The sequence below is a fragment of the Brachyistius frenatus genome, unplaced genomic scaffold (assembly GCF_029030835.1).
Source record: "Brachyistius frenatus isolate BFR_SWC_R1_liver_20210118 unplaced genomic scaffold, ASM2903083v1 Contig_555, whole genome shotgun sequence".
NCBI classification, from domain to species: Eukaryota; Metazoa; Chordata; class Actinopteri; family Embiotocidae; genus Brachyistius; species Brachyistius frenatus.
The window spans coordinates 45,001-68,546 of NW_027211154.1; the positions used below are offsets into that span (position 1 = coordinate 45,001).

At 46.5% G+C, this 23,546-nt stretch overlaps 1 protein-coding gene across 1 annotated transcript in view; it reads right to left on the minus strand.

Moving 5' to 3' along the window:
* The window catches only part of ano1a (anoctamin 1, calcium activated chloride channel a), a 30,765-nt gene extending 15,557 nt beyond the window's left edge, over positions 1 to 15,208 (minus strand). The window contains exons 1-14 of the mRNA XM_069688283.1: positions 15,155 to 15,208; positions 14,786 to 15,106; positions 14,336 to 14,746; positions 14,207 to 14,260; positions 13,643 to 13,975; positions 13,428 to 13,555; positions 13,342 to 13,396; positions 13,067 to 13,118; positions 12,917 to 12,972; positions 12,663 to 12,704; positions 9,128 to 9,192; positions 8,585 to 8,719; positions 7,614 to 7,774; positions 3,168 to 3,253 (exon numbers count right to left, since the gene is read on the minus strand). Of these exons, the coding sequence (XP_069544384.1) occupies positions 3,168 to 3,253; positions 7,614 to 7,774; positions 8,585 to 8,719; positions 9,128 to 9,192; positions 12,663 to 12,704; positions 12,917 to 12,972; positions 13,067 to 13,118; positions 13,342 to 13,396; positions 13,428 to 13,555; positions 13,643 to 13,975; positions 14,207 to 14,260; positions 14,336 to 14,746; positions 14,786 to 15,106; positions 15,155 to 15,208 (1,953 nt within the window). The remainder of the gene's footprint in view (positions 1 to 3,167; positions 3,254 to 7,613; positions 7,775 to 8,584; positions 8,720 to 9,127; positions 9,193 to 12,662; positions 12,705 to 12,916; positions 12,973 to 13,066; positions 13,119 to 13,341; positions 13,397 to 13,427; positions 13,556 to 13,642; positions 13,976 to 14,206; positions 14,261 to 14,335; positions 14,747 to 14,785; positions 15,107 to 15,154) is intronic.
* Positions 15,209 to 23,546: the final 8,338 nt, after the last annotated feature.

Sequence of the window (23,546 nt, forward strand, 5' to 3'; positions counted from 1 at the left end):
AACAGAGAATCTGTGTATGAAACCAACACAAAGAGCTGAAAGGCTGTAAAACGGCTCCATGAGCTGAGAGGAACTCGGTCAAACTGCTTTTCACTGAGAAACAGTGGTTTTACAGCCTCGTGTTGGTGGGTCGGCCCGTCTGACTGATGCGTTCTGGTTCTGGTTGGGCCGTGTGGAATTTGAAGACTCATACTGGCAGGTTGTTGAGAACTTTATGTGTTTGACATAGCGATGTGCTGCCAGCGTGTCCGTGAGAGGGAGCTGAGTGGACGGCTGGAACCGGGTCGGTGCTCCAGAACCTGACGGTGGGTCCGACATCACTTTGCTTTAATCAGAACCAGCTGTTTGAATTATATGGAGCCGTCCGTGGTGCTCGGTGCACGGAGCCTGAACTATTCTTTAACAGACCTCTGACCAGGTAAGAACTCCAAAATAAGGCTGAAGTTTCTCTCTGAGCCGGCAGAACCAGCAGGCCGACTGGTCCGGTCCGGTTGGCTCCTTCTTTAAGAAGCTGTTTCTTGTATTGTACAATATGTACATGAATTGACGCTGGACGACAATGTAACTATCTGTGAACTGTACCGGTGCCATACAGCAGGCTGTGTCTGCATATACAACCTAACCTTGTAGCTCTGGACCAATCATAGTTAAGCATAGCTCCTCAGCCAATAGGAATAGTTGTAGTCATGTCATTACTGTAACTGTTATGAACACATCTCATCAGTATATTCTATGTGAATATTACAAGCTGCTGAACCGTATGTTGCACCACTCTGCTCTGTGACGGGTGGATGGAGACCCTGTGACCTCTCTCACAGGTTCATGCAGTTAATGTGACAATAAGCCAGCTTTATATCGGACCTCAGCATTATCGTACACGTCACTTTGCGTCACTTTGCCTGCTGCGTTTGTTTGAGAGGAAAAGTCCAGAAGAACCAGGAGAAACAAGCTGAGCGTTAAAGGTTCAGCACATAAAACCTGCAGGAGAGTTGTGTTGAGCAGCTGCAGTGTCAGGATGAACCTGAGAGATGAAACGTTGCGCAGCACAGAGACAGATGTTAAGGGAAAGACCTGCAGCAGAGCGTCTGACACCTTGAGGGAGAAAAGGTTAGTGTGAGCAGAGCCGGTCTGAACCAGGAAGTCCTGCAGACCCAGGGGGCGGAGCTTAATACGAGAAACAGAGAAATAAAGTCGGGTCCAAACCTTATGTTCCTCCTGTGAAATATACAAACACAAGGACAAGGTGTCAGCGTTAAAACGTTTCCAATTCACACACACACACACACACACACACACACACACACACACACACACACACACACACACACACACACACACACACACACACACACACACACACACACACACACACGCGCGCGCGCCCACACAATGAGAACAAACAGCAGAACATCCAGCCTGTCTGAGGCTCTGAGGTGTGTGGGAACCCGCTGACTCACCGCTGCATTCATATTCATACTCTGACCTCCATGTCGCCTTATTACTTTGTGAAGGTACTTTAAAGTTAAGTGCAGTGAAAAATGTTCTTTTCATGCTGCTAACAGTCATTGGTCACTCAGCATGGAGCGATGATTACAGAGTCTGGAGGGAAACCTGGAGACGGACTCCCTGCTGAGTCTGGAGGGGTTTCACATGTTCACGTCTGATTCTCATCTTCATCATGTCCTCAGTGATACACTGCAAGGAGGAAATGAAGTGAAGCTCCGCCTCCATGAGGACGGACAGATTCATTTTCCTTTTGTCTTGCAACTGGAGGCAGTGTTGTATTTAAATATAATAAATAAACATGAACCTCACTGTGTACTGTGTGTGTATCTGTCCACAGGCTCGTCAGGAGGCCGGGGAACTACCTGTATGTTGTTGGATCGTACAGGATGGAGGAGGTACGTCACCTGTTGTTGTTGGATTGTACAGGATGGCTTCATGTATAAAACCAAAGACTGGATATCAAATTCAAATGAATTAAAACTGTTTCTAAAAGAGTTCGTAGCTTCAGGTCTGTAAAATGGTTCTGATCCAGAAGTGTCTTCAACTGCAATAACAGCGAGTGCCACTAGAGGTCGGCTCCAAAAAGCCTCCAGCTCCATAGACTCCCATTCAACTTCTCTCATCAAATCCAAAGTGAATAAAATGTGTCCATCAGTTATCTCGGTGTTGTTAGCTAAAGTCACTCCTTCTTCTTAGTTTTCTGGAGGTCCATCTGAAAATAATCCCTCATTCATTAGAAAAGAAGATTCAAGAAGACCTGTTTTGGGGGCGTGTCTGTTTGATTGTCAGGCCTGTGGTGCAGTCAGGTTACAGCTATCGGTGGGCGGGATTTAAATATGTCTCATAGATAGAAAACTAGGTGTTAATAATGTGTTTGAGATGACAGTTGAAGGTTGAAGACTACAGAGTCGTACAACTTTCAAAACCAAATGTCCAACAATATTTTCATTAAAATATGGTTAAACCTTCAGGGAAATATCACACCTGGAAAATGATTCTGATTGGATGTTGTTTTTTTTTTTATTAACATCCACCAGGTTTTTATGTCCTTTTCTAAAAGCTGTGCTACAAGCAGGAGTGCTTCATGCTGATTCGTCTCCTCCCACTCGCCATCTTTCTACCACAAACACCATGTCAGCCTTTCCTGCAGTTTTCCACCCTCCAGCAGTGTGTGTCTGTGTGTGTTCATGCGTCTGTGATGGAGAGGATCTTCAGAGACTTGCAGTTTACCAGTTAATCCATCACGAAACCTCATGTCTGCTTTGATTATTGTCAGAGTCCCGTTGACCAATCAGACGGATTAATGGGGAAAAAGGCCAGACAGCATCAGCCCACTGACATGGGTGGAGGACACTGACATGGATGGAGGACACTGACATGGATGGAGGACACTGACATGGATGGAGGACATTGACATGGATGGAGGACACTGACATGGATGGAGGAAACTGGGTTCATACTGCAGGATGTTACGTCTGCAGGATCTACAGTCAGCATGAACATGGTCCTCACAACAACACGTCTTCCAAATATACCTTCACTAAATCCACCTTTTGTGACAGAATGCCTTGCAGAGGCTGTTGGATGTCTCTCAGACGTCTCAGTGAGAAAGCATGAAACCCTCGAAGGACTTCTCCCACAGGGAGGTTTCAGTGTCTCACCTCCTCCTCCTCTCCGAAGCCCGTCAGGTCCCAAACGTAGTTCAGTCTCATCTGTCGCCTCTTCCAGTGTTCCATGAAGAGAACCGCTGCACAGAGAAGAACCCAGAGTTCAGAGCGTCATCTACGTCAGCTGTCAATCATCTACGTCTGCTGTCCATCATATACGTCTGCTGTCAATCATCTACGTCTTCTGTCAATCATCTACATCTGCTGTCAATCATCTACATCTGCTGTCCATCATCTACATCTGCTGTCAATCATCTACGTCTGCTGTCCATCATCTACGTCTTGTGTCAGTCATCTACGTCTGCTGTCAGTCATCTATGTCTGCTGTCCGTCATCTACGTCTGCTGTCAGTAATCTACGTCAGCTGTCCATCATCTACGTCTGGTGTCCGTCATCTACGTCTGCTGTCCATCATCTACGTCTGCTGTCATCTACGTCTGCTGTCCATCATCTACGTCTGCTGTCTGTCATCTACGTCTGCTGTTAGCTATGTCTGCTGTCAATCATCAATGTCTGCTGTCCGTCATCTATGTCTGCTGTCCGTTATCTACGTCTGCTGTCAATCATCTACGTCAGCTGTCCATCATCTACGTCTGCTGTCCATCATCTACGACTGCTGTCATCTACATCTGCTGTCCATCATCTACGTCTGCTGTCCGTCATCTACGTCTGCTGTTATCTATGTCTGCTGTCAATCATCAATGTCTGCTGTCAATCATCTATGTCTGCTGTCCGTTATCTACGTCTGCTGTCAATCATCTACGTCTTCTGTCAATCATCTACATCTGCTGTCAATCATCTACATCTGCTGTCCATCATCTACATCTGCTGTCAATCATCTACGTCTGCTGTCCATCATCTACGTCTTGTGTCAGTCATCTACGTCTGCTGTCAGTCATCTATGTCTGCTGTCCGTCATCTACGTCTGCTGTCAGTAATCTACGTCAGCTGTCCATCATCTACGTCTGGTGTCCGTCATCTACGTCTGCTGTCCATCATCTACGTCTGCTGTCATCTACGTCTGCTGTCCATCATCTACGTCTGCTGTCTGTCATCTACGTCTGCTGTTAGCTATGTCTGCTGTCAATCATCAATGTCTGCTGTCCGTCATCTATGTCTGCTGTCCGTTATCTACGTCTGCTGTCAATCATCTACGTCAGCTGTCCATCATCTACGTCTGCTGTCCATCATCTACGACTGCTGTCATCTACATCTGCTGTCCATCATCTACGTCTGCTGTCCGTCATCTACGTCTGCTGTTATCTATGTCTGCTGTCAATCATCAATGTCTGCTGTCAATCATCTATGTCTGCTGTCCGTTATCTACGTCTGCTGTCAATCATCTACGTCAGTTGTCCATCATCTACGTCTGCTGTCAGTAATCTACATCAGCTGTCCGTCATCTACGTCTGCTGTCTACGTCTGCTGTCATCTACGTCTGCTGTCCATCATCTACGTCCACTGTCAATCATCTACGTCTGCTGTTAGACCTCTACGTCTGCTGTCTGTCATGTACGTCTGCTGTTATCTACGTCTGCTGTCCATCATCTATGTCCGCTGTCCGTCATCTACGTCTGCTGTCCGTCATCTACGTCTGCTGTCCGTCATCTACGTCTGCTGTCATCTACGTCTGCTGTTCGTCATCTACGTCCGCTGTCAATCATCTACGTCTGCTGTCAGACCTCTACATCTGCTGTCTGTCATGTACGTCTGCTGTTATCTACGTCTGCTGTCAGTAATCTACGTCAGCTGTCCAGCATCTACGTCTGCTGTCCATCATCTACGTCTGCTGTCATCTACATCTGCTGTCCATCATCTACGTCTGCTGTCCGTCATCTACGTCTGCTGTTATCTATGTCTGCTGTCCGTCATCTATGTCTGCTGTCCGTCATCTATGTCTGCTGTCCGTTATCTACGTCTGCTGTCAATCATCTACATCTGCTGTCAATCATCTACGTCTGCTGTCAATCATCTACATCTGCTGTCCGTCATCTACGTCTGCTGTCAGTAATCTACGTCAGCTGTCCGTCATCTACGTCTGCTGTTAATCATCTACGTCTGCTGTCTGTCATCTACGTCCGCTGTCCATCATCTACGTCCGCTGTCAATCATCTATGTCTGCTGTCAATCATCTATGTCTGCTGTCCATCATCTACGTCTGCTGTCCGTCATCTACGTCCGCTGTCCGTCATCTACGTCCGCTGTCCATCATCTACGTCCGCTGTCAATCATCTACGTCCGCTGTCAATCATCTATGTCCGCTGTCAATCATCTACATCTGCTGTCCATCATCTACGTCCGCTGTCCATCATCTACGTCTGCTGTCATCTACGTCTGCTGTCCATCATCTACGTCCGCTGTCCATCATCTACGTCTGCTGTCATCTACGTCTGCTGTCCGTCATCTACGTCTGCTGTCAATCCTGTGAACTCCTCCACACTAATGGGATCATTTCAGATTAACAGGAAGTAGGAAGTTGTTGACTTCCACCTTCTGAAACCAGTGAATGTGGAGTCTGTTTCAGGACAAACACAAACAGTTTGATATTGATGTTGTCACGGAAACAATGCATCAATCTGACTGAGGATTTGTGGCTCTGTGAGGTGTGTGTGTGTTTACGTTTACAGTCAGGAAGTAATGAACACACACACACACCGCTCCAGATGGCTGTGGATCCGTGACTGTCGGACACGACGTCATCCAACACAACCTGCTGCTGCGGGCAGATGGCCGCTCGGTCGGCCGTGGAGACATGTGGATGTGTATTTTAGTTTTTACAGTGGTGTGAAAAAGTGTTTGCCCTCTTTCTGATTTCTTATTTTTTTGCATGTTTGTCACACTTAAATGTTTCAGATCATCAAACAAATTTAAATATTAGTCAAAGATAACACAAGTAAACACCCACATGGCCCTGTGTGAAAAAGTGTTTCCCCCTAACCCTAATAACTGGTTGGACCACCCTTAGCAGCAGCAACTGCAATCAAGTGTTTGCGATAACTTCCAATGAGTCTTTTCCAGCTGTGGAGGAATGTTGGCCGACTCATCTTTACAGAGTTGTTGTTGTAATTCAGCCACATTGGAGGGTTTTCCAGCACCAACCTCCTTTTTAAGATCATGCCACAGCATCTCAATAGGATTCAGGTCAGGACTTTGACGAGGCCACTCCAAAGTCTTCATTTTGTTTTTCTTCATCCATTCAGAGGTGGACTTGCTGGTGTGTTTTGGATCATCGTCCTGCTGCAGAACTCAAGTTGGCTTCAGCTTGAGGTCACGAACAGACGGCCGGACGTTCTCCTTCAGGATGTTTTGGTAGACGGTAGAATTCATGATTCCATTTATCACAACAAGTCTTCCAGGTCCTGAAGCAGTAAAACAGCCCCAGACCATCACACTACCACCACCATATTTTACTGTTGGTATGAGGTTCTGAAATGTGGTGTTACTTTTACGCCAGATGTAATGGGACACACACCTTCCAAAAAGTTCAACTTTGGTCTCGTCAGTCCACAGAGTATTTTCCCAAAAGTCTCGGGGATCATCAAGATGTTTTCTGGCAAAAATGAGACGAGCCTTAATGTTGTTTTTGCTCAGCGGTGGTTTTGGTCTTGGAGCTCTGCCATGCAGCCATTTCTGCCGAGTCTCTTTCTTCTGGTGGAGTCATGAACACTGACCTGAACTGAGGCAAGTGAGGCCTGCAGTTCTTTGGATGTTGTTGTGGGGTCTTTTGTGACCTCTCGGATGAGTCGTTGCTGCTCTCTTGGGGTAATTTTGGTCCGCCGGCCACTCCTGGGAAGGTTCACCACTGTTCCATGTTTTCTCCATTTGTGGATAATGGCTCTCACTGTGGTTCTCTGGAGTCCCAAAGCTTTAGAAGTGGCTTTAGAACCTTTTCCAGACTGATAGATCTCAATTACTTTCGTTCTCATTTGTTCCTGAATTTCTTTGGCTCTCGGCATGATGTCTATCTTCTGAGGATCTTTTGGTCTACTTCACTTTGTCAGGCAGGTCCTATTGAAGTGATTTCTGGATTGAGAACAGGTGTGTCAGTAATCAGGCCTGGGTGTGGCTCGAGAAATTGAACTCAGGTGTGATAAACTACAGTTAAGTTATGTTTTAACAGGAGGGGGCAAACACTTTTTCACACAGGGCCATGTGGGTTTGGATTGTTTTTCTCCCTTAATAATAAAAACCTTCATTTAAAAACTGCATTTTGTGTTTACTTGTGTTATCTTTGACTAATATTTAAATTTGTTTGATGATCTGAAACATTTAAGTGTGACAGACATGCAAAAAAATAAGAAATCAGGAAGGGGGCAAACAATGTTTCACACCACTGTAGATGTTTCCCTGGGGCGACCTTGGCTGGTCCAGCAATGCTTACAGCCTGTATCCGTCAGTATGTGTGTGTGTGTGTGTGTGTGTGTGTTTGTGTGTCCTCACCCCAGAGGGCCATGAAGATGGAGAAGAAGACGGTGGCCGGGTTGTCGAAGAGGTGGCTGGCTCGGGCTGTGCCGCATGCCGTCACCAGCTTCCAGTAGCTGCAGGCGCGGTCGCACAGTGGACACATGGTGATGTTGTTCCTGGGGTCACAGATCTCCATGCTAACGAGACGGGAGAGGACAGAGAGGACAAAAGGACAGAGAGGACAGAGAGGATGAAGAGGACAGAGAGGACAGAGAGGACGGAGAGGACAGCGGACGGAGAGGACGGAGAGGACAGAGAGGATGGAGAGGACGGAGAGGAGTGAGAGGACGGAGAGGACAGAGAGTTCATTCAGTTATATGAAATTAGGCTCTGTGGACTCAACATGGATGATGAAAATGAATCTGGGAGGTGTCTTTAGATAAAACAGCAGGCAGGCAAATTAAATACATGAGCTATAAATAACCAATGATTTTAACATCGTGTTGATAGTTTTACCTTAAACTGTGTTTCGTTACTGATTTTAACACTGATCATTGCTGCAAAGTTGGACCGCAGGAGAAATTGGGAGGACAAACTCTCTTTTCTATTACCGTAGGTTATATGTCCAATTCAAGTCTGTAAGGACTCTGTGTTGCATTAAACTTACAGCTGTGAATCGGTGGAGACATGTTGAGGGTGTGGTGGAAGCACCACGTCTCCGTCTTATCAGCAGTCAGACGAGTTCAGCAAAGACTGAAACTGATGTCTCACACCTCTTGTGTTGTTGTTGTGCTGGGTATGTTGTGTAGTATGTTGTGTGTCTGTGTGTGTGTACCTGGGTATGTTGTGTAGTATGTTGTGTGTCTGTGTGTGTGTACCTGGGTATGTTGTGTAGTATGTTGTGTGTCTGTGTGTGTGTACCTGGGTATGTTGTGTAGTATGTTGTGTGTCTGTGTGTGTGTACCTGGGTATGTTGTGTAGTATGTTGTGTGTCTGTGTGTGTGTACCTGGGTATGTTGTCGTCCACAGTAACACACCCGTACAGGAACACGATGACTCCGATGATAGCAGCAGGGATCAACATCTGTGTGTAGACTCCTAACCAGGCGAAGTACAGGCCGACCTTCTCCCCAAAATACTTTCTGTGGGCGGAGTCGGAGAGGTGTTCAGTACCATGGTTACCGCATCCACAAGTCACTGTGATACCTTTTGTGAATGTTCCTCCCTGATGTCTCTGGATGTTCTCACTGCTGTCGCTGGATGTCCTCCCTGATGTCTCCTGCTGTTCCTGGATGTCCCTCCCTAATGTCTCCAGATGTTCTCCCTGATCTCTCTGGATGTCCCTCCCAAATGTCTCTAGATGTCCTCCCTGATCTCTCTGTGTGGACCATGACTGGTGTTCAGAGCATCAAGCTGCTGAGGACAGTCTTCATATGTCTGTACTGCCTGATGGCTGCTGAGGACAGTTCCTGCTGGTAAGTGTGTGTAGTTTAATTGTGTGTTTATGTGTGTGTGTGTGTGTGTGTGTGTGGTTGTGATGTGGTTCTGACCGGATGAGTCCAATGGGCTGGTACTTGTAGAAGACGCTGTAGCTGGCCCACTCCTCATACAGCAGCTTGGAGGAGACACGTTATTATTATTATTATTATTATTATTATTATTATTATTATCAGAGACACATTATTATTATTAATAGTAGTAGTATTATCAGAGACACATTATTTGTGTTATTAGTATTATTATCAGAGAGACATTATTATTATTGTTATTATTATTACTAGAGACATATTATTTACTTTTATTACCATCATTAATAACAGTATTAATCCTGGATGTGTCCCAACAGCTGTAATCTAATGTAGGATGGATGAGAGTGTTACAGCAGTGTGTGTGTGTGTGTGTGTGTGTGTGTGTGTGTGTGTGTGTGTGTGTGTGTGTGTGTGTGTGTGTGTGTGTGTGTGTGTGTGTGTGTGTGTGTGTGTGTGTGTATCTCAGCACCATGTGGTCGGCCATATTTATATGCAAATCTCTGATGTATGATCCTTTATAATCACCATCAGTGTGGTTCTGTGATCCTGCGTCCACTTGGCAACATCGCACACAGTCACACACAGTCACACACAGTTACGCACAGTTACACACACCTTCACAGGGACAACAACAAGCTACAGAGAGACACATGAAGGTTTCTCTTCATAGAGAGGACACAACATGACATAACTGTGGTGTGTGTCCGTGGTATGTGTGTCTGTGGTGTGTCTATGATGTGTCTGTGGTGTGTGTGTCTGTGGTGTGTCTATGATGTGTCTGTGGTGTGTTGCTGTGGTGTGTCTATGGTGTGTTGCCTGTGGTGTGTTGTTGTGGTGTGTGTCTGTGGTGTGTTTGTGGTGTGTTGTCTGTGGTGTGTCTGGTGTGTGTCTGGTGTGTGTCTGTGGTGTGTTGCTGTGGTGTGTCTGTGGTATGTGTTTGTGGTGTGTGTCTGTGGTGTGTTGTTGTGTTGTGTTGCTGTGGTGTGTGTCTGTGGTGTGTTGCTGTGGTGTGTGTCTGTGGTGTGTGTTTGTGGTGTGTTGTCTGTGGTGTATGTCTGTGGTGTGTTGCTGAGGTGTGTGTCTGTGGTGTGTGTCTGTGGTGTGTTCCTGCGGTGTGTGTTCCTGTGGTGTGTGTCTGTGGTGTGTCTGGTGTGTATCTGTGGTGTGTTGCTGTGGTGTGTCTGTGGTATGTGTCTGTGGTGTGTGTCTGTGGTGTGTCTGTGGTGTGTGTCTGTGGTGTGTCTGTGGTGTGTGTCTGTGGTGTGTCTGGTGTGTGTCTGTGGTGTGTGTCTGTGGTGTGTGTTTGTGGTGTGTTGCCTGTGGTGTGTGTCTGTGGTATGTGTCTGTGGTGTGTGTCTGTGGTGTGTCTGTGGTGTGTGTCTGTGTGTGTGTGTGTGGTGTGGTGTGTTGCCTGTGGTGTGTGTCTGTGGTGTGTCTGTGGTATGTGTCTGTGGTGTGTGTCTGTGGTGTGTTCCTGTGATGTGTGTCTGTGCTGTGTGTCTGTGGTGTGTTGTTGTGTTGCTGTGGTGTGTGTCTGGTGTGTCTGGTGTGTATCTGTGGTGTGTTGCTGTGGTGTGTCTGTGGTATGTGTCTGTGGTGTGTGTCTGTGGTGTGTTGTTGTGTTGTGTTGCTGTGGTGTGTTGTTGTGGTGTGTGTCTGTGTGTGTGTCTGTGGTGTGTGTCTGTGGTGTGTGTGTTTGTGGTGTGTGTCTGTGGTGTGTGTCTGTGGTGTGTGTCTGTGGTGTGTGTCTGTGGTGTGTGTCTGTGGTGTGTGTCTGTGGTGTGTCTGTGGTGTGTCTGTGGTGTGTCTGTGGTGTGTGTCTGTGGTGTGTGTGGTTGTCTGTGGTGTGTCTGTGGTGTGTGTCTGTGGTGTGTGTGGTGTCTGTGTGTGTCTGTGGTGTGTCTGTGGTGTGTCTGTGGTGTGTCTGTGGTGTGTGTCTGTGGTGTGTCTGGTGTGTGTCTGTGGTGTGTGTCTGTGGTGTGTGTGTGTGGTGTGTCTGTGTGTGTGTCTGTGGTGTGTCTGTGTGTGTGTCTGTGGTGTGTCTGTGGTGTGTGTCTGTGGTGTGTGTGTCTGTGGTGTGTGTGTGTGGTGGTGTGTGTCTGTGTGTGTGTCTGTGGTGTGTCTGTGGTGTGTCTGTGGTGTGGTGTGTGTGTGTGGTGTGTGTCTGTGGTGTGTGTCTGTGGTGTGTCTGTGTGTGTCTGTGGTGTGTGTGGTGTGCGTCTGTGGTGTGTGTGTGGTGTGTCTGGTGTGTGTCTGTGGTGTGTCTGTGGTGTGTCTGTGGTGTGTCTGTGGTGTGTGTCTGTGGTGTGTGTGGTGTGTCTGTGTGTGTCTGTGGTGTGTCTGTGGTGTGTGTGGTGTGTGTCTGTGGTGTGTCTGTGGTGCGGTGTGTGTGTCTGTGGTGTGTCTGTGTGTGTGTCTGTGGTGTGTCTGTTGTATGTCTGTTGTGTGTCTGTGGTGTGTCTGTGGTGTGTCTGTGGTGTGTGTCTGTGGTGTGTCTGTGGTGTGTCTGTGGTGCGTCTGTGGTGTGTGTCTGTGGTGTGTCTGTGGTGCGTCTGTGGTGTGTCTGTGGTGTGTCTGTGGTGCGTCTGTGGTGTGTCTGTGGTGCGTCTGTGGTGTGTCTGTGGTGTGTCTGTGGTGTGTCTGTGGGTGTGTCTGTGGTGTGTCTGTGGTGCGTCTGTGGTGTGTGTGGTGCGTCTGTGGTGTGTGTCTGTGGTGTGCGTCTGTGGTGTGTCTGTGGTGTGTCTGTGGTGTGTGTCTGTGGTGTGTCTGTGGTGCGTCTGTGGTGTGTCTGTGGTGTGTCTGTGGTGTGTCTGTGGTGCGTCTGTGGTGTGTCTGTGGTGCGTCTGTGGTGTGTCTGTGGTGTGCGTCTGTGGTGCGTCTGTGGTGTGTGTCTGTGGGTGAGTCTGTGGGTGCGTCTGTGGTGCGTCTGTGGTGTGTCTGTGGTGTGGAGGAGGAGACTTCAGACTGAATCTTATTCTGATAGAGTCAATGTTAGCATGTTAGCATGTTAGCGGAAGGCTTGGTGAGGATGATTACTGCCAGGATGAGTGTCAGACACCTCCTGAAGCACCCTGCTGTTTATTGGGATTTTTGTGTTTCATGTTATGAAGTGTTTGTGTCCGTCGCAAAAAGTAGTTACAGATTAAATATATAAGTATATATAATATTTCCTTATTGACTGAACCTTGAATTGGACTTGTTATTTTTGTATTAACTTGTGGATGCACTTTTGATTTAAATGATTCTGTTTGGATATCATTTCTTTCAAAGTTAAATGTCTTTTTCTTTTTTATTAATATCTGACAGGCCTCTTTATTATTAGAACCCCTGGCAAAATAATGACATCATCCAACTGGCTGGAAGGCACCAATCAGAGGGCCCCGTTCTGGTTCCAGCCCATTTTGCTAAGTGAGCGCTGTTCACTGCAGGTAAAATAGAGATGGTTTATTGGGCTGGTTCTGGTTCTGGTTCTGGTTCTGTTTCTGGTTCTGGTTCTGGTTCTGGTTCAGGTACTCAAAAACAAAGTGTTGGTGTTACGTCGGTCATCTCTACTCACCTTCCTGTCGTTCGACTCCGCATTCACACCCTCAATGTCTCCCTGGAACAACACACACACACACACACACACACGCACGCACGCACGCACGCACGCACACACACACACACACACACACACACACACACACACACACACACACACACACACACACACACACACACACACACACACACACACACACACACACACACAGGATTACTTCAATGAGGTAGTGCGGGTGGTTTTATGACAGGTATGAGTGTGGTGCTCACGTCGTGCAGCGGGTAGGCGGATGTGTAGACGCCGTTGGCCAGCAGGCTGGTGATTCCTGCAGGAAAACACACGTTCATGTCCAGCAGTTCTATTGTTTCTCACAACACTGCAGGCACCTGATTGGTTGCTGGTTCAGAAGTTAGTCTCACCCATAGAGTATTTAGCTCTGGTGCACCTGGTCCTCTTCAGAACCTCGTACACCTGCAGACACGAGGAGGTGGAGGAGGAAGAGGGTGAGGAGGGAGAGGAGGAGCTAACATTCACTAACAAGCAGACAGACTGCTAAGTGTGTTTGTGTGTGTGTGTGTGTGTGTGTGTGTGTGTGTGTGTGTGTGTGTGTGTGTGTGTGTGTGTGTGTGTGTGTGTGTGTGTGTGTGTGTGTGTCTGGTGTGTGTGTAGGAGGTCCTGCTGGTATAATACTCACGATGGAGCTCCTGGTCTTGCTGTCAAAGAACTTGTCTCTGTCGGAGAGATCGAACCTGCGACGAAGAAGAAAACTGCTTCAGTTGCAGCTGTTCGTAAAATACGACTTTTTTTACCGCCTCGGTAACCTCCATCACCGCCTCGGAAACCTTCGCCACTGCCTCGGAAACCTCCATCACCACCTCAGAAACCTCCATCACCACCTCCATCACCGCCTCGGAAACCTTCATCACCGCCTCCATCACCGCCTCAGAAACCTCCATCACCGCCTCCATCACTGCCTCAGAAACCTCCATCACCACCTCAGAAACCTCCATCACTGCCTCGGTAACCTCCATCACCGCCTCAGAAACCTCCATCACTGCCTCCATCACCGCCTCAGAAACTTCCATCACTGCCTCCATCACCGCCTCAGAAACCTTCATCACTGCCTCAGAAACCTCCATCACCGCCTCGGTAACCTCCATCACAGCCACCGCCTCAGAAACCTCCATCACCACCTCAGAAACCTCCATCACTGCCTCGGTAACCTCCATCACCGCCTCGGAAACCTTCGCCACTGCCTCGGAAACCTCCGTCACCACCTCAGAAACCTCCATCACTGCCTCAGAAACCTCCATCACTGCCTCAGAAACCTCCATCACCTCCATCACTGCCCCGGAAACTTCCATCACTGCCTCGGTAACCTCAATCACCGCCTCGGAAACCTTCATAACTGCCTCAGAAACCTCCATCACCACCTCCATCACCACCTCGGAAACCTCCATCACTGCCCCCGAAACCTCCATCACTGCCCCGGAAACTTCCATCACTGCCTCGGTAACCTCAATCACCGCATCGGAAACCTTCATAACTGCCTAAGAGACCTCCATCACCACCTCCATCACCGCCTCGGAAACCTCCATCACTGCCCCAGAAACCTCCATCACCGCCTCGGAAAACTCCATAACTGCCTCAGAAACCTCCATCACCGCCTCCATCACTGCCCCAGAAACCTCCATCACTGCCCCAGAAACTTCCATCGCTGCCTCGGTAACCTCCATCACCACCTCGGTAACCTCCATCACCACTTCAGTAACCTCCGCCACTGCATAAGAAACCTCCATCACCACCTCAGAAACCTCCATCACCACCTTGGTAACCTCCATCACCGCCTCCATCATTGCCCCGGAAACCTCCATCACTGCCCCAGAAACCTCCATCACCGCCTTGGTAACCTCCATCGCCTCCATCACTGCCTCAGAAACCTCCATCACCGCCTCAGAAACCTCTATCACCACCTCGGAAACCTCCATCACTGCCTCAGAAACCTCCATCACCGCCTCAGAAACCCCCATCACCACCCCAGAAACCTCCATCACTGCCTCCATCACCGCCTCAGAAACCTCCATCACCGCCTCGGTAACCTCCATGACACTCACCGCCTCAGAAACCTCCATCACCACCTCCATCACCGCCTCGGAAACCTCCATCACCGCCTCCATCACCACCTCAGAAACCTCCATCACCGCCTCGGAAACCTCCATCACCGTCTCCATCACCACCTCAGAAACTTCCATCACTGCCTCAGAAACCTCCATCACCGTCTCCATCACCACCTCAGAAACTTCCATCACTGCCTCAGAAACCTCCATCACCGCCTCAGAAACCTCCATCACCGCCTCGGTAACCTCCATCACAGACACCACCTCAGAAACCTCCACCACCGCCTCGGAAACCTCCATCACCGCCTCGGAAACCTCCATCACAACCACCGCCTCGGAAACCTCCATCACAGACACCACCTCAGAAACCTCCACCACCGCCTCGGAAACCTCCATCACCGCCTCGGAAACCTCCATCACAACCACCGCCTCGGAAACCTCCATCAGCGCCTCGGTAACCTGAACCGTCTGTCTCCTTCAGCGTCTCAGAACCATTGAACCGGTTGAACAGGAAGCAGCAGTGAAGTCGTGACTTCATCTTATAGTTCTTCCAGTTTGCTGCTCTTCTCAATCTTCATTCTGCTCTGTGATTTAAAACCCTCCATCGCTGCATTGACAAAGTATAAAAGTCCTCAGTGACTCAGATGAGCTGAGTTTGTTTCCTCGGTGAAAGAAAGAAGGAGGCTGCAGCCGGAGAGACAGACAGCTTCATGAGACAGACAGATTCATGAGACAGACAGCTTCATGAGACAGACAGATTCATGAGACAGAAAGATTCGAGACAGAAAGATTCACGAGACAGACAGCTTCATGAGACAGACAGATTCATGAGACAGAGAGATTCATGAGACAGAGAGATTCATGAGAGACAGAAAGCTTTATGAGACAGACAGATTCATGAGACAGACAGACAGCTTGCTGAGAGACAGACAGATTTACAAGACAGACAGCTTCATGAGAGACAGAAAGCTTCATGAAAGACAGACAGCTTCATGAGACAGACAGCTTAATGAGAGACAGACAGCTTCATGATACAGACAGCTTTGAGAGACAGACAGCGTCATGAGAGACAGAAAGCTTCATGTACAATAGAGTGCAATAAATGAGTATTTTAGAACCATTTCATTAAAATATTTTAATCCATTTATTAATTGAATATTTTTCATCTCGTTCTTTGTCCTTCAAAATGCTGCGATCAGACAAAGAAAGCAGAACATTTCAGACCTGAAGGTGTTTCAGCACCACGAACAGCAGCTCGCTCAGGACAGGCAGCCTCTGTTCATTCACTTTGATATAGAAACAAAGGTTCAAATAAAATGACAGAAGGTGCTGTGAACACACTAATGAACCGTCTGTCTCCTTCAGCGTCTCAGAACCATTGAAGCTCTGGTGAGTACCGGTCCAGACCCGGTCTGGACCAGCTGTGTGGTTCACACCGGTTCTCTGGTTATTTGACTCTCTGGTTATCTAATTTTCTGGTTCTCTGGTTCTCTAATTCTCTGATTCTCTGGTTCTCTCTTCTGATCCTCTGGTTCTCTGATTCTCTGACTCTCTGATTCTCTGGTTGACTGTTTGTCTGGTTGTCTGATTCTCTGGTTATCTGGTTCTCTCCTCTGATTCTCTGCTTCTCTGGTTTTCTGACTCTGCTTATCTGGTTCCCTCCTCTGGTTCTCTGGTTCTCTCCTCTGATTCTTTGGTTCTCTCGTGTGATTCTCTGATTCTCTGGTTCTTTGGTTCTCTGGTTCTTTCCTCTGATTCTCTGGTTCTCTTGTTTTCTCCTCATTCTGTGATTCTCTGGTTCTCTGGTTCTTTGCTCTGATTCTCTGGTTCTAAGCTCTGATTCTCTGGTTCTCTCCTCTGATTCTCTAGTTCTCTGCTTTTCTGGTTCTTTAGTTCTCTGGTTTTCTGGTTCTCTAGTTCTCTGATTCTGTGGTTCTTTGGTTCGATCTGTGATTCTCTAGTTCTCTCCTCTGGTTCTCTGGTTCTATGGTTTTCTGGTTCTCTGATTCTCTCCTCTGATTCACTGGTTCTATGATTCTCTGGTTATCTGGTTCTCTGATTCTCTGGTTCTCTGGTTTTCTGTTCTCTTGTTCTCTTGTTCTCTGGTTTTCTGGTTCTCTAGTTCTCTAGTTTTCTGGTTTTCTGGTTATCTGGTTCTCTGATTCTCTGGTTCTCTGATTTTCTGGTTCTCTTGTTCTCTAGTTCTCTCATTGTCTGGTTCTCTTGTTCTCTGGTTTTCTGGTTCTCTAGTTCCCTAGTTCTGTGGTTTTCTGGTTATCAGATTCTCTGATTCTCTGGTTCTCTGACTCTCTGGTTCCCTGGTTCTCTCCTCTGGTTCTCTGGTTCTCTTGTTCTCTCCTCTGATTCTCTGGTTCTCTGGTTCTTTGCTCTGATTCTCTGGTTCTATGCTCTGATTCTCTGGTTCTCTGGTTCTCTCCTCTGATTCTCTAGTTCTCTGGTTTTCTGGTTCTTTTGTTCACTGGTTTTCTGGTTCTCTAGTTCTCTGGTTTTCTGGTTCTCTGGTTCACTGATTCTGTGGTTCTTTGGTTCTATCCTGTGATTCTCTGGTACTCTCCTCTGGTTCTCTGGTTCTATGTTTTTCTGGAACTCTGATTCTCTGGTTCTCTTCTCTGATTCAATGGTTCTCTGATTCTCAGGTTATCTGGTTCTCTGATTCTCTGGTTCTCTGGTTCTCTGGTTTTCTGGTTCTCTTGTTCTCTGGTTTTCTAGTTCTCTAGTTCTCCAGTTCTCTGGTTTTCTGGTTATCTGGTTCTCTGATTCTCTGGTTTTCTGGTTATCTAGTTCTGTAGTTCTCTGGTTTTCTGGTTTTCTAGTTTTCTGGTTCTCTGATTTTCTGGTTCTCTGGTTCTCTCCTCTGATTCTCTGGTTCTCTCTTCTGATCCTCTGGTTCTCTGATTCCCTGGTTGTCTAGTTCTCTAAATCTCTGGTTCTCTGGTTCTCTAATTCTCTGGTTCTCTGATTCGCTGATTCTCTGGTTCTCTGATTCTCTGGTTCTCTCCTCTGATTCTATGATTCTCTGATTCTCCGGTTCTCCGGTTCTCTCTTCAGATCCTCTGGTTCTCAGATTGTCTGATTCTCTGGTTCTCTCCCCTGATTCTCTTGTTCTCGCCTCTGATTCTCTGGTTCTCTGGTTCTGATTCTCTGGTTATCTGGTTCCCTCCTCTGGTTCTCTGATTCTGTGATTCTCTGGTTGTCTAGTTCTCTAAATCTCTGGTTCTCTGGTTCTTTGATACTCTGATTCTCTGGTTCTCTGATTCTCTGACTGTCTGGTTCTCTGGTTCTCTGATTCTCTGGTTCTGTGATTCTGTGATTCTGTGATTCTGTGGTTGTCTAGTTCTCTAAATCTCTGGTTCTCTGGTTCTTTGATACTCTGATTCTCTGATACTCTGATTCTCTGGTTCTCTAATTCTCTGGTTCTGTGATTCTCTGGTTCTCTGGCTGTCTAGTTCTCTGGTTCTCGGATTCTGTTTTTTTGCTCTGATTCTCTGGTTCTATGATCTGATTCTCTGATTCTCTGGTTCTCTCCTCTGATTCTGATTCTCTGGTTCTGTTTTTTTGCTCTGATTCTCTGGTTTTATGCTCTGATTCTTTGATTCTCCGGTTCTCCGGTTCTCTCTTTTGATCCTCTGGTTCTCTGATTGTTTGATTGTCTGATTGTCTGATTCTCTGGTTCTCTCCTCTGGTTCTCTGGTTCTGTTTTTTTGCTCTGATTCTCTGGTTCTATGCTCTGATTCTCTGGTTCTCTGACTCTCTGGTTATCTGGTTTTCTCCTCTGGTTCTCTGATTCTCTGATTCTCTGGTTCCCTCTGGTTGTCTGGTTCTCTGATTCTCTGGTTCTCTGATTCTCTAGTTCTCTGGTTCTCTCCTCTGGTTCTCTGGTTGTCTGATTATTTGGTTCTCTCCTCTGCTTCTCTGGTTCTCTGGTTGTCTTGTTCTCTGGTTTTCTGGTTCTCTAGTTCTCTGGTTCTCTGATTCTCTGGTTCTTTGGTCCTTTCCTCTGATTCTCTGGTTCTCTCCCGATTCTCTTGTTCTCTTTTTCTCGCCTCTGATTCTCTGGTTCTCTGGTTCTGATTCTCTGGTTATCTGGTTCTCTAATTCTCTGGTTCTCTGAATCTCTGACTCTCTGGTTCTCTGATTCTCTGGTTGTCTAGTTCTCTAAATATATGGTTCTCTGATTCTCTGATTCTCTGGTTCTCTGATTCTCTGATTCTCTGGTTCTCTGATTCTGTGATTCTCTGGTTCTCTGCTTCTCTGGTTCTCTGACTCTCTGGTTATCTGGTTCTCTGGTTGTCTAGTTCTCTAAATCTTTGGCTCTCTGGTTCTCTGATTCTCTGATTCTCTGGTTGTCTAGTTCTCTAAATCTCTGGCTCTCTGGTTCTCTGATACTCTGATTCTCTGGTTCTCTGATTCTCTGGCTGTCTGGTTCTCTGGGTGTCTGATTCTCTGGTTCTGTGATTCTCTGGTTCTCTGGTTCTTTGATTCTCTGATTCTCTGATTCTCTGATTCTCTGGTTCTCTGATTCTCTGATTCTCTGGTCCTCTGATTCTCTGGCTGTCTGGTTCTCTGGTTCTGTGATTCTCTGGTCCTCTCCAGTGACACCAGGACGTGTGAATCTGAGGACGGTTGTTCTCAGCAGTATTTGGCTCGTAGTCATTTTCACCCAGAAATACACTACAAGTGCTCGTTTACACCTGAAAACGTGGAACCACATTGCTGCGGTGTTTATTGTTGTTTGTACGATAGTCTGCTCTCATGGTGCAGCAAGATATTTAAAAGAAATATTTTAATTGTAGGTGTTTTATATGGTCTATGTAGCATGGATCACTATGAGGGTGAAATATAAAATAAAATATACAAATATTCAGAAGAAGCAGAGACATATGAGCCTGATAGTTCCAGATGTTTCCAGTGGTTTCATCGTCTGGGCCGAGACATTAAAGGATCACCAGCCGCCTCCTTCAGAGCAGCGAACAGAAGGAAGAAGTTGGAGTTTTACTCACAGGTGCTGCTTCTCCCTGGAGAACGCATGAGACAGCGATTTGACGCTCTGCGGTCGGTTGGCGTCGACCTTCGGGTGCAGAGGAGCTGTGACCTTGTGAATGAACAGCCGGATCTTCTCCACCAGATTGCTGCCTTGTTTCACTTCATAAACCTGCAGAGGGATGAGAGAAGCTGCTACATCATCTGCATAAAAACATAACTTTGACACATTTACAGTGCTGATGATCTAAGAAGGACAGAGAGCAGTAAGATGGTCTCCGTCCTCCCTCGGGAGGCTGTCAGATGTTTCTACAAACATGAAAGAAGAAGGCTTCAAACTTAATAGTATTTTATTGTATTTTTGAGCTGATATTTTCTGTTTTATGCGACTATCAGAAAAATAGCTGAGTCTGATGATGAATGCAGTGATGTTTGTGCTGCTCAGTCTCCAGAAGAGATGGTCTCTATGGTACCTGACAAACTTTTTATTTCCTTTAATGTAGTGAGCATTTTTCATTTTGTGTCATCAGATTCTGATTACGAGGCTTGTGGGAATCTTTAGTGTTAAACCTGGACGTGAGCAACAGGAAACATTCATCTTCCCACGTTTCAGCACTCAGCGCTGCAGCTCTCAGACAGAAAAAGATAAATGCATTTGACAAATGGGCAGTTTCCTCTTGGGTGGAGCACCTTCTTAGTGGGCATCTTCAGCTTCATGAACTCAGCCTCTCGACACAAAACATTCCAGGGAGCATGAATCTTCAGGAAGCCAATTCCAGGGATCTTTGCCTGAAACAACAGAATACCGTGTTAACAACACAAACACGGAAGTGAACCCGGCTGTGACGGAGGGGAACGTTGTGTATTGGACGCGTGGCGCTGCTGTTCTGTGGATTCACAGGGAAATCTACTGCATCCTCTTCAGCACCAACCATATGCAGCTGCATATGAGATCGTCTCTAATATTATATAAAAGCACTCGTGCATCAGCAGACTGGCCTCAAACCTTCAGCTTTGCACACCGAGCAGTCTGGGAACAGAAATACACAACACAGATCCATTACTGTGCAGAGATATATTATATAGATCTTTTTAAAGTTGAAACTTTGTTCAGCCTTGAAATTAAACTGTTATTAAATAAGGCTGCAGCTCTGTCTGCATAATACAGCAGAGATACGTTACTATTAATGGGAATATGATGGTTACACAGAAGAAACTGTCAGAAAATACAGAATACAGTTGATAGAGTGTGAGAGAGACCCAATGTTAGTTTAATGTTGTAATGCTGTAATTATTCAGGGCTGTTCTTAATGATTAGTGATATAATATATTTACAAAACTAAACTATGAACGGATTAATTAACTGCATGAAAAGTCATCATTAGCCAACTGTTTCTGTCTTTAAATGGTTTCAAATTCTAAATGTTTCACTGGCTTATTGTTCCATAAACAGTCTATAATTCATATACAGTATATCTTGAGTGAAGCATGTCAGCTGTTCAGAAGGAACATGTTAAAGACAGAATATTAAGAGGTGAGCAGCCACATGTCAGAAGTTTGTGTGTGCAGATGATTCACTGTGTGAAGAGTCAGTTTATCTCCACTTGTGTTTTCCACCGAAAAATGACCAAAAATCTGGTTATGCATTAATAAAAACAAACGTCTACTTGTCCATGAGTGCGCTCACGTAGCCCATCCAGAGCACAGACCGGGAATATCCAGCAAACATCCATGTTGAGACCAGATAAGATGGAAAAATAAACAAAAGAAAGTCAGAGTCACCATCTGGACTCACTTCAAAGATGAAGATGGACTAAAACAACAACCAGCAGATAACTGGGATCACTCACTTCTTTTTATTAAGAAAGACTTAACCTCTTTGAAATGATTAGCATGTAAATGTGTCACTCAGGAGCTTCCTGAACACACAAACTAAACTGTTTCATTGGAAGCATTTTAGCATGCTAATCTTAGCATTTAACTCAATCACAGCCTCACAGATGTGTTAGCATGGCTGCACACTAATCCCAGTTGTGGTGGTTCTGTGTCTTGTTGCTGTGTCATTATCTGCTGTTCTACAACATTTAGAACATGTAGGACATCTAGAACACGTAGAACACGTAGAGCATCTCCTGCACTGTCTGAACCATCTCTGTCTTCCAGCTGCATCACATAATGAACTATAGACTCTTTCCCCTCATCTCAGGCTGATGGTGGTTAAGACCCCGCGGCTTCCAGTGATTACAGAGCACTGGTCCATGGTTGACACGCACGTTCCTCTGATTCTAAATGTACTTGAACAGCCCTCAGCAACTAAACATAATCAGAAAAATTCATTACACATATAGCCGCAGGTGGATGTATCGATCCGTTCAGCAGCTGAATTTAAACATGGATGTATCAGGAGACACGGTAGATAAAGAATCCAAATCAACCTCTCAGAGAGGTTCAAATACCCCCGAGAGCCACTGCTGTCACTCTAAGGTCGCCATCCATCAGTCACACCAGCAGCATGTTAGAACTGCAATGTGTTAGACCTGTAGAGTGTTAGACCTACAGTATGTAGACCTGCAGTATGTAGACCTGCAGTGTGTTAAACCTGCAGTATGTTAGACCTGAAGTATGTAGACCTGCAGTGTGTTAGTCCTGCAGTATGTAGACCTGCAGTGTGTAGACCTGCAGTATGTAGACCAACAGTGTGTAGACCTGCAGTATGTAGACCAACAGTGTGTAGACCTGCAGTATGTAGACCAACAGTGTGTTAGACCTGCAGTATGTAGACCTGCAGTGTGTAGACCTGCAGTATGTAGACCAACAGTGTGTTAGACCTGCAGTATGTAGACCTGCAGTATGTAGACCTGCAGTATGTAGACCTGCAGTATGTTAGCCCTGCAGTATGTAGACCTGCAGTATTTAGAACAGCAGTATGTAGACCTGCAGTATGTAGACCCGCAGTATGTAGACCCGCAGTATGTAAACCTGCAGTATGTACACCTGCAGTGTGTTAGTCCTGCAGTATGTAGACCTGCAGTATGTAGACCTGCAGCAAGTTAGACCTGCAGTATGTAGACCTGCAGTATGTAGACCTGCAGTATGTAGACCTGCAGTGTGTTAGTCCTGCAGTATGTAGACCTGCAGTATGTAGACCTGAAGTATGTAGACCTGAAGTATGTAGACCTGCACTATGTTAGACCTGCAGTGTTAGACCTGCAGTATGTAGACCTGCAGTGTGTTAGACCTGCAGTGTGTTAGACCTGCAGTGTTAGACCTGCAGTATGTAGACCTGCAGTGTGTTAGACCTGCAGTGTGTTAGACCTGCAGTGTTAGACCTGCAGTATGTAGACCAGCAGTGTGTTAGACCTGCAGTGTTAGACCTGCAGTGTGTCAAACCTGCAGTATGTCAGACCTGCAGTGTTAGACCTGTAGTATGTAGACCTGCAGTATGTAGACCTGCAGTATATTAGACCCGCAGTATGTAGGCCCACAGTATGTAGAGACCTGCAGTATGTAGACCTGCAGTGTGTTAGTCCTGCAGTATGTAGACCTGCAGTATGTTGACCTGCAGTATGTTAGACCTGCAGTATGTAGACCTGAAGTATGTAGACCTACAGTATGTAGACCTGCAGTATGTAGACCTGAAGTATGTTAGACCTGAAGTATGTAGACCTACAGTATGTAGACCTGCAGTATGTTAGACCTGCAGTATGTAGACCTGAAGTATGTTAGACCTGCAGTGTGTAGACAAGCAGTATATTAGACCTGCAGTATATTAGACCTGCAG